This window comes from Trachypithecus francoisi, unplaced genomic scaffold, assembly GCF_009764315.1.
Source record: "Trachypithecus francoisi isolate TF-2019V2 unplaced genomic scaffold, Tfra_2.0 Lachesis_group10, whole genome shotgun sequence".
In the NCBI taxonomy this organism is placed as follows: domain Eukaryota; kingdom Metazoa; phylum Chordata; class Mammalia; order Primates; family Cercopithecidae; genus Trachypithecus; species Trachypithecus francoisi.
Window position 1 is genome coordinate 72,338,358 of NW_022681455.1, and position 16,763 is coordinate 72,355,120.

The window sequence follows — 16,763 nt, forward strand, 5'->3', positions numbered from 1 at the left end:
ATAGGTGTTTGGCAAGTCTAATGGAGCATTTGAAAAAATATATATACACATACATGGAAAACCAAGCAGATGAAAAATTAAAACAATTATTCTTTTGAAGGGGGAAATGTGGTAAGAGGAAGAGAGCAAAATCATAGTATACTACTTGGCTCAGCAGATAGTAATATTTATTTTTATTTATTTATTTTAAGACAGGGTCTTACTTTGTCACACAAGTTGGAGTGCAGTGGCACTATCTCTCACTGCAACCTCTGCCTCTCAAGCTCAAGCAATCCTCCCACCTCGGCTTCCCGAGTAGCTGAGATTAAAGGGATGCACCGCCATGCCTGGCTAACTTTTTGTATTTTTGAGGCTGCAGTCTAAGTTTTGCCATGTCATCCAGGCTGGTCTGAAACTCCTGAGCTCAAGTTATTCAGCTGCCTCAGCCTCCCAGAGTGCTGGGATTACAGGCGTGAGCTACCGTGCTATATTTAAATTTAAATTTGCCCTGCAAAACACATAAATATATAAATGTTGGCTGCTGATTTATCAAAAAGTTGAGGATGTAATCATATTGGGAAAATGAGAAAAAGGAAAGAGAAGGGATAAGTGAGAAGGTTAAACATTCAACCATCAAAACAATAATGTGAAAACAAAAGAGATCTAAAATCTAGAAATAAAAAGTAACTGTATAGGCACCTTAGTTAGAAATATGGAGATAAATGCCAGAAGAAACAGCTAAGAATTGGAAGTGATTTTCTCCGGGGTACAAAACTGAGGGCTCAGGGAAGTGGTAAGGAACATCTGTTTTCATTGTCTTTTAGCTCTGGCTTATATTTGAACTATGTATATGAATTTTTTATTAAAAATAAAAAGTGATTAATGATAAATGAGAAGTGCGAGACTGGAGGCAGGAAATGTTGAGTGTTCTCTCAATAGCTCACCTGGGCATGGAAGGAGACTGGGCAGTAGCTATAGAGGACTGCATAGATGAAGGAGGAATTTTGCTAAAATGAGAGAGGTCAGAGGATAGCAAGTGAAAATGAGAAGTGGAAAGACCAGAGAACAAAGAAATAACCAACGATGAGACCCTAAAGGAAACAGAAAGGAAACATTATCTAGGTTGGGGAAATTTTGGAATCATATCTTCCTATTTCCTGGGAAATCCTCTCTATGCCCATCTCCTCATTACTCGTTCTCTCTCTGTGCCTCCAGCCTCCAGTATAAATGTGCTCTTCATATCTATAACCCTGTGTTTTTCCCAACAGGGAAAGTCTCACCCTTTCCCCAGTATTCGGAATCTGGGGAATGAGAAATTTAAATATTTTTACATTTCATATTCTTAAACTTGTTTTCATGTCTCCAAAATTATACTCTTCCCACACTACACATGAAAGCTATTTTTCACTTCTTTCTTGAAGACATTTGAGTAAGAGCTCTGGATACACCCTTAATGAATACCCTAAAATCTCTAGAGAGAGCTCGATTGCCGCCCATCAACCAGTCCTCACTGGAAATACAATTGAAACACCAGTAGAAACTGAATAACTTAAGCAGATGACCTAGATATATAGCTCACATGTAAAAAAATAATAAACACTCTTGGGGCTATGTCCCATATCGAAACATTTCTGGAATCATGCATGTAAGGTGGACACCACCATAGTGTGCTGAAATAGCACCTTACAATTATTCTCAGGCAGTGAAGACCAGGGTCTCCTCTGTAGCTGTGTAGATTGTGTCCTGCACATCCCTAGAGGGTACCAATGCACTGAAGTCTGTGGAAATGACCCACCCTTCCCACCCCCAAGTCACCCACCATCCCAAGATTTCAGGGTGGGGCCTGAGCAACAGCTGTACACATCAGCCACAGTGAGACCCCTTTTACTTTACTATGCGGTATGTTTCAGGACAGAGAAAATATTGCAAACTTTTAATCCCATTCACCCCTACAAAAGCATATTAAATTGCATCTTAAAAGTACTGTCTTCACAAATGGAAGTTGGATTTGTAATACATTTAGTCCTCCACCTCCTATCCCCAGTGGATTTTATTTCTAATGTGTGGCTTAAAGCAAAGCTATCCAATAACTATAGAGTGGGCTCTAAAATTACAAAGAAAAACTGTCATGGTGGTTGTTCTCTATCATTTCTGAAAAGCAAATCTGTGTTGTTCTGCCAAGATTTTTTAGCAGTTGTACTTTGTGGGTGGCTCTATTCCAATATCTAGATGCATAAACATCCTGTACATGCACTGTTAAGCCTTCAGAGCACTCTCCTGTAGATGGTATGGACTTCCTGGAAGAAACACCATAAGCATGATGTGAGAAGGTAAAAGCAAAAACAGCAGCAAGTGGCAATAAGATTATGATAAAAGTCACTGAAGAATGGCAGGTGGAGTCAAAAGGAATGTGGTGTTTGGTTCTTCTGACACCCTCATTTGCTCAAATACAATATGTTATGGTACAATAACACTAAATACTTCACAAATGTCAGGTACACATTAGTAAAAACAGTGAATGTCTTCATTTTTGAAAGGGTTGAATGTTCACTTTATGAAAGAGGAAAAATCTTTAAAAAAAATGTAAGTCAGTATTCCAAATGGCAATCTCTCTTGTTCAAATTTATCCAAAATCATAAAGTGTTCTTTCTCAGTCTCTCTCTCTCCTTTGACCTTGAAATCCCATTACTATGGCAGGTCTTTAACATGGCTCCTCAATTTTCTTTTTTTTCCTATTTTATTTTTTGAGACAGAGTCTTGCTCTGTCGCCCAGGCTAGAGTGCAGTGGCATGATCTTGGCTCACTGCAACCTCTGCCTCCCAGGATCAAGCGATTCTCCTGCCTCAGCCTCTTGAGTAGCTGGGATTACAGGCACCCACCACCACACTTGGCTAATTTTTGTATTTTTAGTAGAGATGGGGTTTTGCCATGTTGGCCAGACTGGTCTCGAACTCCTGGCCTCAAGTGATCCACCCACTTCAGCCTCCCAAAGTGCTGGGATTACAGGCATGAGCCACCATGCCTGGCTACTCAACATTTTGTAATACAATGTTGAGAACTGATGAGCAGTAGGCAACAGCCATCTGATTAAAGTGAATGTGAATACTATGAGGCATCTACATCTACCACCACTATACACAATTCAAGCCCAAGTTCTGCAAGCGATAGAAAATCTGCTGTGGAAAGGAACTCAGAGAAGAGCTTCATTATCATGACACATGTTGAAACATGAGATAAAAATCTAATCATACATCTTTTTTTTATAAAGAATTATGCTTTTTCCCAAATATCAAGAACAGGTGCTATCCATATAATTTTGGAACACTCACATACAAAAATGGAAAACTAAAAATCTGTGACATTTTGCTATTGTATTTTTGTAAAGTTCACTCAGTTGGCTCAAAAATGTCAGCAAAGGTGTAGCCTACATGAAATCTTGTGTGCTAAGCTGTGGGTTACTAGCCTTGAACTCATTTGTGGTTATGTGGCTATGAAGCACAAAGCCCACCTTAACATGGTTAATCTACAAATACACCTGGCATTTTGCATTCACACTCTGCTTCATGCTTATTAAAACATGCCTAAAAATGAAAGAAAATGATTCAAACAAGAGTAAAACTGAGAGAAATAATCCACTTCTCCATACCACACACATACACATACACACCCAAATCATGAACTGGTTTTACACTTGCAAGTCTATATTTAATTGAGAAAAATATTTGAATTCAATTAAGATATGTATGATGTCATTTTTTCCCTTGGCATTAATGTATCAGAATTTACTTTCTGCTAGTTTCTATCCATCACAATCACTTTTGAGCTATAAAAGGTCATTTGGCAGCTCTTTTCAAACTATTCCACAATTTAAATCAATTGTACACTTGAATAGAGCACGAGTCTGACATTAATGACTTTAAAATTATTGCCTAAGAAATTGTGGGAATCTTATGGAGGGGCTAAAACTTCTACAGTACACACAGACACACACAAATAAGTAAAACTCTGTTCTTAGGATTCCATATTTCATTTCCATTTTATTACACATTCATATTATTTCCTGAAATCATCTTAGAACCTTTTGTTTTTGCAAAATTTTAGAGGTCCAGGCCCTGTGATAGCTATGTGATGTTTTTTCCAGCACATAAAGCAAATTCATGATGTGAAAGAGGCAAATGACAATTGTTAAAGTATGTCTTATTTCATAATAGAATTTTTTTTAATAAAAAATTATTGTGGGACAAGGTACATTAAATTTGACTTGCAATTAGGAAATATGGGAGCCAGCCTTGAAGAGCATGTGGCTGAGTCCCCACATCTAACTGATGAGGAAACAGGCTCAGATGGGTCTACTGATGGGTCCACTTGCTAGAAGCAAAACTGGAACTAGAAACCACGCCCTGGCTTCTAGGCAGCAGGCAATAGTTTTGCTAATTTTGTTCCCCAGCATCAAAACAAATGCACAAAATAGGAAAGACACATGGTTATTAGTCGGTTATTTTATAAACACAATATTTAAAACTTAAATTAGTACATGTAAAGACCTGGCACAAACAGATGAAGGTTCACTTTCACGGCAGCAGTAGCATCTGCACAACATACCCCCTCAGCCACTGCCCTCAGCCCTTCCCCCCTCCGAGAGAGGTGGTGCTGCTGGCTGCAGATTTCTTCAGCTCTATTTTCATAGACTGAGTCTCAGCTCGAGGCTCGAATTTGGTCAGATTTCCTGCTCCTGGGGCTGCCACTACTGGCTTTCCTGCTTTCATACCTTTTGACATAGGAATGCGGGTGGGTGTAGGCCGCTGGGATGACCCGTCTTGTCCTGACTGTAAGAGAGAAAATACGTAGATACAAAGGAGATGTTGGTGAGTTTCCTCTGGATATGCCATCAATCTGAACATTAGTGGGACTCTTGCCACACAGGAACACCCACAGATGACCCTTCCCCAGATAAAATAATTGTGAGAAACTTGGAGTTGGTATCTAATCCACTCTGATTATCTCCCCTTCCCTTCTCTTAAAACAACTTTGCTTGAAACTTCCTTCTCTTCTGAAACACTAACTCACCTCCTCTGCCCTTACTGAAGATGGCCTTAACTCCAGTTTCACAGAGGAAATATAGACCACCGGGCAAAAACTCAGGCAACTTTACTCCTACTGCTCCCTAAATTACCTCTACACTCCCTCCTTTCTTCCATTTCAGATGAAGCCACTCTTTTTTCACCTCCTAAAGACCTCAAAATCTTCACATGTTATTGTCACTGCTGACCACATCCTCCTTTTTAAAGTGCTCCTAACACCGTCTTGCTGTGATTTCTCAGGACAGTCTCATCGGTTCACCTCTCATATCTGACGACTCCTTTTCAATCTCTTGCTGGCTCCTTGTTATCTACTCTGCCTGCCTTCTAAATATGTCACCATGTTCCATTCTCAGCCTCCTTTTAATGTTTAACATTCACTCTGAGAATTGCCTTAGTTATTACCTCATGTGTTCAAACCCTGGGACCCCTAGGCTTCAATGCCCTCTAGAAATGCAGATCCTTATTCCCAACTACTCACTGGACATTTCTGATGTTCCCCAGACATCTCAAATACAACATGCCCCAAACATTACTTATCCTCTCTCCTAAACAGCTAGTCCCCCTAAAGTTTCTCATCTTATTCTCCCAGACAGCCAAATCATAAACCCAAGAGCCACACTCTCTACTCAATTTGTCATGAAATAGTTTTGATCATCTTCACTATATCTCTGTCCTCATTTTCACTACCTTAGTTCAAGCCTGCTTCATCATTAAGATAGAGAATTGCAACAGCATCCCTGTCCCTCCAAGTTATCCTTTAGACTGTTTTCCACACACATCTTTCTAAAACATAAACAATATGCTTTTCTCATGATCATTACCCTTTCAGTGGTTCCCTAATATCAATTTCATAATAAGACAGGTATATGCCTCCCTTCAATATCCAACCCCAGTTTGCTTCCCTATTTTCTGCCCTTGCATTTTTTGCCCCATGCACAACTGGTAGCAGCACAATGGGATGCTCACCATTCCCCAAGCATGCCAGGCTCCTTCCCACTGTCGTGCCTTTGCACATGCTGTTCTGTCTACCTACTCCTTCCCTTTTCCTTCTTGAAAATCCCTCTTTAACTGTGAAACCTCCACTTCTGTGAAGCCTTCTCCGTTGACTCCTGTGTACATATCTCTATCATAGAACCACTAAGTAGGTTCCAAACCTGTCTATTCCACTAAGTCAAGAACTTCTACAGTCCTCTTGGCATCCCAGCACCTAGCCCATGCCTAAAGTATAGTTGACACTCAACAAATGTTGACTGAATAAATGTACAAATGAACTACCCTCACTGTTCAAATTCTAAGAGGAGTATTCCAAACCTTTTGTTGTCCTTGATTTTATGAGATCTGACATACTTAAGATAGGTGGACCATTGAGAACTTAGAAATCCTAGACAGTTGCTTTGAAATACTACTCATGTGTGAGGTTTAATCAGTAGTCAAAAATGTCGATACAGAGGGTAGGGCTACCTTGATCTGACCCTTAAAAACGGTAAGAAAATGTTATGGCAGAAAATGTGCTCTAAGTTACAATGATTTATACCTCCAATATCTTTTTATAAAATGCAGCAGAAGGAAGCAAGACCCTACACAACCAAGCTATGCTCCACATTACCTAAAAAGCAGTATTGGATCACCTGAGGACAGTGAATAATTCTGAATCCTATTTGGCTCATGAGGAGCCAACAAGTAAAAGCTTTACTGGCAAAGCAATTAGTAATTCACACTTTGGAGCCTGCCTTGAGTCTATGTTTGTGCATAGAAAATTAAAGTAAATCATATTAAGAATATAGGAAAATAAGCCACAGTTTCTGTTTAAATTATGAGCTTCCTGTCTTTCTTAGGAGATTTCAGTTTATGCTGTAGAACTTGTTCAGAGTCTAGAAATCATGATTTCTAGTTTATTAGCTTAAGTTAACATCTAAACAGTACAAGCTCTTCTATAATTACATTTGCCAATTTGCCACCAATAAATGAAGACAATCACTGGAAGTATTTTGAAAAATATAATTTATAATTTATTTATTTATTTACTTTTTTGAGACAGGGTCTCACTGTCACCCAGGCTGCAGTGCAGTGGCATGATCCTGGCTCACTGCAACCTCCATCTCCTGGGTTCAAGTGATTCTTGTGCCTCAGCCTCCAGAGTAGCTGGGATCACAGATGTGCGCCACCACGCCCAGCTACTTTTTAATTTTTTTTCCTTTGCATTTTTAGTAGAGATGATGTTTTGCTCTGTTGGCCAGGCTGGTAGAATTTATTTTTAAGTTCCAGCTTTTGTGCTTTGCACATGCTTTTCAATAATCATTCATTTAGCCTTCCAACTAGTTTTGTTTGTTAGTTTGTGACGGAGTCTTGCTCTGTCACCCAGGCTGCAGTGCAATGGTGCAATCTCGGCTCACCACAACCTCCACCTCCCAGGCTCAAGCGATTCTCCTGCCTCAGCTGGGATCACAGGTATCCACCACCACGCTGGGCTAATTTTTGTATTTTTAGTACAGACGGGGTTTCACCATATTGGCCAGGCCGGTCTTGAACTCTGACCTCAGGTAATCCACCTGCCTCAGCCTCCCAAAGTGCTGGGATTACTGGCATGAGCCACTGCACCCAACCCCAGCTATTTATTAAATAAATATTTATGAAGCACCTGCTCTCTGCAAGATCTGATTAAATAAAATATAGTTTTTATACATGTAAACTCACTTCTCTTTTACTTTTAAAAAACTTTTTGATATTAAAATCTTCTCATCTTATTTTGGGATAAAATATGCCTATGGCCATACATAACCACATATTGAATACTTTAATTTATAGAAACATAACCTAGGAACAATTTTAATTTCTTCTTCCATATAGACCATTTTCCCCGTCTGCATTTTAAAAACTATCTTAAACATTAAAATCAAATTTTAAACCTTCTGATTACTATATGCTACCATTTCAAAGAGGCTACCTTTGCAAGTGTTTTATGGCACTGTCCATAATTTACATGAATAGGCGAAGTTTTCCCTCAAAGTTGGCCTAATTTATTAAACTGTTAGGTCACTTTTTACATTCAGTTCTGTGTGGATAGTCCTCTGTAAAGCATCTGGATTCAGGCAGCATGAGAAGCATGTGGCTGGGTTTTACTGCGGGTGTTGGGGTAGTCTCACTACTCACATCTCCCTCCCTCCATAGGCCTGCCCTTTGGAGCCTCTTCTACTCACCACTGACTGGGTTCCTCGAGCAGATGACGTTGTGACTGGTGTTATGGTGATAGTGCTCGTCACCTTGCTCGCACCAGGCCGTGAGGAGAGGTGGTTCCTGGGAGAGCGAAGGACAGTGCCGGTGGAAACCTCCTTTTCAGCTGTCACGTTTACTGGTCGGACAGTAATAACTGGACTGACTCCTTCACCTGAAGTCCCAGGGGACCGTTTAAACTGAGACCCTAAGTGAATGTGAATTTTATTGTCCTCTGTGGTTATGATATTGGCATTGGAGTTGTATTTCCGTACTGGAGTTGGAACAGTCTGTTTTTCTGGGGTGACTTTGAGGATTGTCCGTCCCATGGGCATTTCCTGGGATTCGGGAGAAACTGCAATCTCAGCTGGTGCTGCTGATGTAGACACCGTCATTATCTGAATAGGGGATGTGGGCCTGTCTGCAAACACACCTCTTCCACTTTCTGGAGTCTTCTCTCTGGAAAATGTAGTAATTGTGACTGGGGACATGGCTCGTTCTGGGCCAAGAGTAGTATCTCCACTTTTTTGTTTTTGAGGCATAACATTTGGTGATGGAATAATGGTTATTCTTGGTTTCTGATTCCCTAAGGTAGGAATGACGGTGGTACTAGAAAAAAATTCTTCAGATGTCGGGCTTGTTATCTCCAAAGTCGCAGTACTGTTCTCATGGTCTGGTGTCACTCGAATATGCAGGGGCTGGCCCTGCTTTGGTGAAAGGACTACCTCTCCTGGGTGCCCTGGACTGGAGTTTGTTCGGGGCCCTTTCTCCTGAGTGATTGAGGGGCCATTTTCCCTCTTTCTCATCCACGGAATCCAAGACTTTCTCATAGTGAGCTCATTTGCTGCTGGAGGATACCTGTCTAGAACAGAGGATCTTTCCATGGGTTTCTTCAATCCCACCTGCCGAAGATTACTCATAATATGATTTTCTTCCTGGAAGGATTTCCGTATGAATACAGCTGGTGTTTCTTCCTCTGTTGCTTCACTGCTGACTGCATCAGTCTGGACTCCAGTTGATGTCACAGGAACATCCACCATTCTTCTTCCATTCACACTGGGCCTAAGAGCTCTGCTGTAGCGCTTGGAAAGCTCCAACTCTTTAGTCAGATTGAGGACCTCCTGCCCCATGTTTTTGTTCTTATTTTCTTCTTCCATAAATCTTTGTTGCAGTACAGAATAATCTACCTGGAGCTGAGAAAGCTGATCTTCTTTGTTCATTAATTCGTGAATCTTCTCTTTAAGAGCTTGTACTTCAGCTTTTAAGTCTCGACTTTTAGCTTCTTCCAACCGAAATCTGTGTCTCAGTTCAGCTTCCTGGCTCACAACCTCACCCTTCTCTATTGCTTTATTCTTGGCAATTTGGTGCTTGATCTCCTCCAGTTGTTGAGAGAGGAAGTTCGCCTTATCCTGCTCAGTTCTAAATTTCTGTTCCAACTGATCATACTCATCTTCTGTCTTCATCAAATCCCCTTCGACCACTTCCAATTGTTGGAGACGTTTCTTCAGTCTCTCAATTTCAAGTGTTAGTTCCTTAATCTTATTATCATCCGGGCAGGTGAGCTCAGACCCTTTTCGTGACCTTCCTCTTGTTATTTCTCTTTCCACTTCCTCTATACCATCAAGTCTCTTCTTTAGTAAGTCAACACTGCAGCTTAATTCAGAGGATTTTTCTTCTTCACTTTTCAATTTGCCTATCAACTCATCTCTTTCTCTTGTCAAGTTGTATACTTTTTCCTCCATTTCAGATTTTAGTTTTAAGAGCTTCTTACTTTCTTCAATTAGTTTTTCAGTTACATCCATAACTTTTCCTTGTTCCACCTTAAAATTTTTATTGAGTCCATCCACTTTTCTCTCTTCTTGCTTTATTTTTTCCATCATATTTTTCCTTTCATCAACCAGCATCACGGTAAATGACTTCAACTTCGTAAGATCATCTTTTAGGCTTAATTCAGCCTTTTCCAATCTACTTTCAGAACATTCCAATTCTTTAACTCGACTCTTGACCACCTCCAATTCATTTAGCAGGTCTTTGGTTAAGTTCTTTTCTTTCTCCAGATTTAAATGTAGCTGGGTGCACTCAGATTTACTCTTGCTGAATGCCTCTTCCAATTTCTCCAGTTCAGACATTCTCTTCTGTAGCTTCTCAACTTCAAGTTTGAGCTCCTTACTATGGTGTTCTTCCTCTTGCAACTTCTTCCTCAGTTCCCTACACTGGGATTCAGTTTTAGTGATCTCCTCATCTTTACCTTCCATTTCAAGTACACGCTTTCGAAGATTTTCCACTTCTGCCATGAGGCTAGAATTTCCACATTCTCCTTTGGCAATTTTATCTCTTAATTCCTGAAGTTCTTCCTCTGCCTTCTGCAGATTTTTGTTGGTCTCTTCTAGCTCCTCGATTCTTTGGGTTAAGCCAACCAGCTTGAGTCTAAGTTGCCTATTGTGAGACTCTTGATTAGCCAATTTAGCATTCATCTCTTCATGCTCTTGAGAAAACCTCGAAGCTTTGTGTTCAAAGTCTACTTCTAACTTGAGCAATTTCTGTCTGTCTTCTTTGGATTTGGAAGTAATGGCTTTGAGCTTTTCTTCTTCTTCCCTCAGCTTCTGAGTAAGATCCTGTACTTTCTGGCTTTGCAGGCCAAGTTGTTCAATGTGCATTTGTCTTTCATCCACCAGCATGAGTGCAAAGGACTTGAGTTTGACAAGTTCATCTCTTAGTTTATTGAGCCGCTTAGTATTTTCCTTTTCTTTGCGGGCTTGATAAGCCTTTTCTTGTTCAAGGAGCTTTTTTAACCTAGAAAATAAAATATGCCTATATGTTAAAAGAGTAATCAGCAAACAGATATAAGCATTGATATTAAATAAAAAACAAAATGCTACTACAATAAATCCCTTCTCAATTGTTATAATATCAAGGTTTAAAAAATAGCCATTAATGAAACTAATGTGAAGTCAAAATATTAGTTACCCTTAGGAGTAGTGGCTAGAAGGGGGCATGAGGAGGGCTTTGAGTGTGACTAGTTTCTCTTTTGTAATTTGCATGCTTGCTATACAGGATTGTTTAGCTTATCTTATGAAATTTCAGTAAGCTGAACACTTCTGAGTATCTTTCTGCCTGTGTACTATACTTTAATATAGTGGCCATTAAGTAAAACTTAGGTTGTGCAATAATAATGACTATGTCTTCTGTATCCTTGGTGTTAGTATTTACTTTATTCTCAGAGTAACTCTATGAGATATGTATTGCTACTATCAGCACTATGAAAAAACATGAGATACAGGGGAATTATGTAACCTGTCACAGATCCCAGAGTCAGTAAGTGGTAGGGCTGGATTTCAAACTTGGCCAGGAAGCCTCCAAAATTCCTGCTCTCACCTCTGCATCATATGATTTCAGGAGATAAATTTACTTTAAATGATAGTAAAGGTTCAGAAAAGAAGCAGCTTTGGGTTTTCTTATTTTAAACCCTTGACATAAACTATGTAACTGTCTCCTGGAAGGGACAAAGTAGGACTGGCTTTCTGATACAAAAGCTGATTTACAAAAATTGATTTTAGTTCACACCAGAACTGGCACAGGAGTTTTTTATTTAAACATTTTTTTAAATTCAAGAACTAGGTAGGAAGGAAATCTGTGTTACTATCAATATGAAAATGTGGCAGCCGCAGGAATTATTATGTTTCACATGTGTGAAATACATGTTCTCTACGGTGTTTATGCATATCTGTAAAAAGTAGGAATATAAACATGCTGAAGTAACTATTTACCATTCTTGGGTTGGTCAGTTAACTTGTACTAATTATATTAGTTTTTTTATTTACCCATAAAAACAATTAAAATTATAATCATATTTGCCATGTTATTGTAAGAATGCATTTTAGTAATTAATAGGTTTATAAAGGAGGTAAGTTATAAACAACCAATGACATGTACTTATTTAAGTATAATAGATTTTATTTTTTCAGTGTATTTTGCTCCTTTACTATTCTGACTGATTAATTTCATATTTATGACTAGATTAGCTGTTAGCAAAGTAAATAGAATTTAATAGTCTTACATTGCATTGTGCAAGAAATATTTGTGTGGTTTTTTTTTACTTGTCACTGACTGAAAGCTGGTGTATAAGAAATATTTAAACATACATTAGTAAAGCACAACAAAAGCTATGAATAATTAAATACAGTGTGAGATAAGTATTACAGAAATGGCTCTGATCATGTCATTAAGATTTTTTCATAGAATTTACTTTTATAAAGTATGATTGTGTCTTAGCATCTCTAAACTAATGCATAGCCTCCAAAAATCATTATGACTTTATCCCTAAAATAGGAGGAAAATATGATCTTCAAGTCCTACTGATTTGCACAAGTGATACTGTAACAGCATCACTAAATGTGGTCCTTACATGTAGGAAAGAGCATTTTTATTGGCCATGTTCTCTCTTTTAGTAAAAATTGAAACAACTGAAATAATGTCATAGAACCATAGATTAGGGAAAACTTTTCAGGATATTTTCAACACAAAATGCCATTTTCAAATTCCTTGCCCTTAACCAGACTGTTAGAGATTAATTTATTGAAAACATCACTGCTTCCAATTCTAAGCTTAACATGTGAAAACTTCTAAAAATATATTTTTAGGAATACTATGCCTCTATACTGTTAGAGGCAGTGGGTTGGAATGACTACAACATAGGTTTTGGAGTCAGACATAACCAAATCTGAATTCTGACTCTCACTTTCTAACTGTGTAATCTCTGACCAATAACTGAAACTCTCTGATTCTCAATTTTTTCACCAATGGAGGAAAGAGGGAGGGAGAGTAACCCATTTATGCCGGAGGTTGCAAATTTTTTTGTGTGAAAAATCAGACTTCGGCAATGACCTTGAGCAGCAGGATATAAAAAACTCCCACAAGCTTAGCGTTCCAATAATGGAACACTAATACCAACCAGATAGAATTGTTCTGAAGATTAATTGAAATAGTAGAAGTAAAGTGACAGATACATAGACTCAATACATGAATGTAATAAAGCATAAAAAGATAAGAATTATAGTATATGCTATTGGCTTCATCTGGAAAGACTGTCAGTGCTTTCTGTGTTTAATCAATAAACATTTTTGTCATTATCCTGTCTTTGATAGTAAACTTGGGGCACTAATGTTTCAGCCAGAGAAGAGCAGAAGGCATTCCGATCAGTGGGAAATTCCATGAGCTAGAGTGTGATCTCGGCAGGAATTTGGCTGCCAGGAAACCACATTTTTCACGTTCTCCTAGCTATGATTATTTCTGTTTTTCTAACCCCATTAGCTTACTCTCCCTCCTATTCTCTTTCACCACATCTTAAACCATGCCCATCTTATAGTTAAAGTGGCTCTAACAGCAATACCAGGCTCATTCTGGTATTACATTTTGTATGCTCCCAAAACCCAGTTTCCCAGTTGGTACAGCTGAGGGTCAGATCCAGGATCAAGGTAAAGTTGCTCAGCTCATTTTGGAAGGCCTGCCAACAGCCTTCTGTGCAAATAGACCTGCAATCAAACTTCTTACAGGCAAGACGTTGGGGATGGGAATGATGGGACTCAATATCTGACCTCCTTGATAAGTTCATCTCCAGTCAGTCTCTCCTGTTATCTAACATTCCTTGCAAATGCTGTGTCCTCTGCTTGGTATTTCCTCCCTGCTCCTTTTTTGCATTCTGTCACACTCACCTGAATGTTCCTGGCTAGTTTTTCATCCTCCAACTTTCACTTCAATGTCACTTCTTCAAACCCAATTAAGTCAGAATTTCTTATAGACTCCTGTAATATCAATATCCTACAGTCTTTTTTTTTTCTTAGAGGCAAGGTCTTGTTCTGTCACCCAAGTTGAAGTGCTGTGGCATGATTATAGTTCACTGCAGCCTCAACCTTTTGTGCTCGAACTATCCTTCGACCTCAGCCTCCCAAATGGCTGGTGGCTGGGACTACAGGCACATAGCACTATGCCTGGCTAAAACTTTTATTTTTTGTAGAGACAGAGTTGCCCCTATGTCACCTAGGCTGGTCTTGAACTGCTGGGGTCAAGTGATCCTCCTGCCTCAGTCTCCCAAAATGCTGGGATTACAGGTGGGAGCCATCATGCCTGGCCCAGTTTTCTTTTATGACACTTAATCAACTTACATATTTTTTCTTGTATTTCCTTAGGAGCATTCAGAATGTCAACAAAACACCTGCAACTTTTTTCTTTGCAATTACAGAGTGGTATTCCATTAACAGAACAATTATTTCTTATAAGCTGCATCAGAGACAACTAAAGAAGAAAAAACTACCATCCCCATATATAATTAATTTGTGCTGTGCACCAACAAGAATCTGCTTTAAATCCATGCCAATTTACAACCTCCATACTGTCCCAGGCAAGGTTAGTGGCTATTGAAAATACTACCAGGACAGGACTATCTAAAGACACACTCTGTAGTGTGTTAACTATACAAAAAAAAAGACACTGTACAGTTTAAAAACAAATCTTACACGCTTTACATTTCAATTTTTTTCTTTAAAAGGAGTGAGTTGTGTACAGGGGAATTAAATGCTTTATAGACAAGAAAAAAAAACCGTGCTAGAGCCAACTTATTCATCATCATCTTCTTCTTCCTCATCATCTTCTTCACCTTCTTTCTCCTCTTCATCCTCTTCATCTTCCTCCTCTTCCTTCTTTTTCTTGCTGTCTTCAGCCTTGACAACTCCTTTTTTGCTGCATCAGGCTTTCCTTTAGCTCGATATGCAGCAATATCCTTTTCGTATTTTTCCTTCAGCTTCGCAGCCTTCTTTTCTTTTCTTTTTTGTCAGAAAATATATTTATTATTGATAGTGAGTGAAGTAAAGATGTAAGTATTCAGTATAGAGGTTATATCAGCCAAGGTTGCCTTCATATTGATAAAAATACAGTATCTCACTTGTAATCATAAACATTATTCCAGTAGAAGAGGTACATTTTCTCTCCTTTTTGTCTTCTTGCCTGTGTAATCACCATAAGAAGTTAAAATGAAACAGCTCTTACATAATCAAAGGAGAAAAGAAAGAGAGAGAAAGCTAGCATGCCATAGCCTAGACAATTCCACCCAGCACTGCTGCCCCAGATCTGTGTTTTCTGGCTCTCTCCTCACCCCACTCCAATTAATTTAGCCCCCCACCCCATCCAACTTTGTTAGGGTGGAGGTTCACCAAATGATGGGGCTTGCTCTGAAGAGAAACATTTTATGGTCAGTGGAAGGTGAATAGAAAGTACCAAACGGTGGAGAGGGCTGCCCTTCTCTTTTAATCATCATGAGAGGGTTTACTAATACTGAAGTGTGTCCTTTAATAACTGATCCCTGATCAAGGCTTTGGCCCTTCAAATTGCTGCTGTTCAAAATGTGAAATGACTCTGCTGAATCCATTCTTGGTGTCTCTCTTTAGTGGTCTTCTCATTAGTGGTCTTCTCTTCAAATGGGTTATTTTCTTACTAGGAAAAAAAAAATGTTCCATCTCTGGAATTAACATTGATGGTGTTTTGCTCGTTCTGAAAGTTTTTATCCTCCCTTCTCAAGCATGCTCTGTTTGGCATGATTGACACAGTGCATATACTGGGTGGCCAGAGAGGAGCATTTGAGGGCCTGGTGGGTGTTCTCACAGTAACGCTGAAGAATTTTGGCCTGCAGATCAGCACAGACTGGATGAGACTCATACCGCTTGAACTTTGATTCTACCTCTTCAGCAGCTTTCTGATATTGTTCAGTGGTGACTTTGTAGAACTCTGAGCTCCTCTCCTCCAGTCTAGCCAGCTGTTCTTTGTAGAATGCGTCCTGCTTCTTTAGCACTCGGTCTTTCTCTTCCAGCTGCCTAGCCAGGTGCTTTGCCTTAGCGCCTTCCTCCTCGTTTGATATCCTCTCCCGAGGGATGGCTCTGGTTGACTGCTCATTGGCAGCAGCCCTCTCTCGGTCCAGCTCTTTGGCTTGCTTTAGTCGTTTCTGATCTTCAGATTCTTTCTCGGCTTGCTCCAATGCCCGCTCCTCTCCTTTTCAATTCTTCATCAGAAACTGAGGCACCATAAGCACCAGAATACCACTGAGACTTCGAACCAGAATGGAGAGGATTCCTTCATTCGATCAATCACATTTTCCGAAAGCCGGATGCCCTTCCCCACGGTGATGTTCTCATTCTCGTCCCCCTCGAAGGTGACCCAGCGGGTGCTGGTGGTCCCACCCATGGCTCCGGTTCCTGCTCCAGCGGAGACCTAGGGCGGAACCAGGAGCATTTCGGGGCCCCCGCACCCACACGTGCGTGGAAGGGCCTGGATTCTTTTCCCGCACAGCGGGAGCAAGGCCATGACCCCAGAACCGCAGACTTCTTTTCATAAGGCTGCTTGTCATCTGCAGCAGTGTTATTCCACATCTCTCCCAGTTTCTTCCAACATCACCAATGGGCAGGCCAGGATGTTCTCCTTTGATTTTCGGGGGATACTCAAAGCAGA

The 16,763-nt window shown here is 39.8% G+C and overlaps 1 protein-coding gene and 1 pseudogene across 4 annotated transcripts in view; both read right to left on the bottom strand.

Moving 5' to 3' along the window:
• Nucleotides 1-16,763, bottom strand: part of FILIP1 (filamin A interacting protein 1) — a 232,981-nt gene that overhangs the window by 12,627 nt on the left and 203,591 nt on the right. For 2 of the 3 annotated variants that reach the window (XM_033217691.1, XM_033217690.1), the window contains exons 5-6: nucleotides 8,258-11,063; nucleotides 4,748-4,805 (exon numbers count right to left, since the gene is read on the bottom strand). In XM_033217691.1, coding sequence (XP_033073582.1) covers nucleotides 4,748-4,805; nucleotides 8,258-11,063 — 2,864 coding nt within the window. Of the gene's footprint in view, nucleotides 1-3,990; nucleotides 4,806-8,257; nucleotides 11,064-16,763 lie in introns of those variants that run through there. The other variant, XM_033217689.1, reaches the window with a different exon arrangement.
• Nucleotides 15,086-16,574, bottom strand: LOC117087462 (annotated as a pseudogene). Its single transcript, XR_004438818.1, has one exon. The product of XR_004438818.1 is annotated as an MICOS complex subunit MIC19-like (transcript).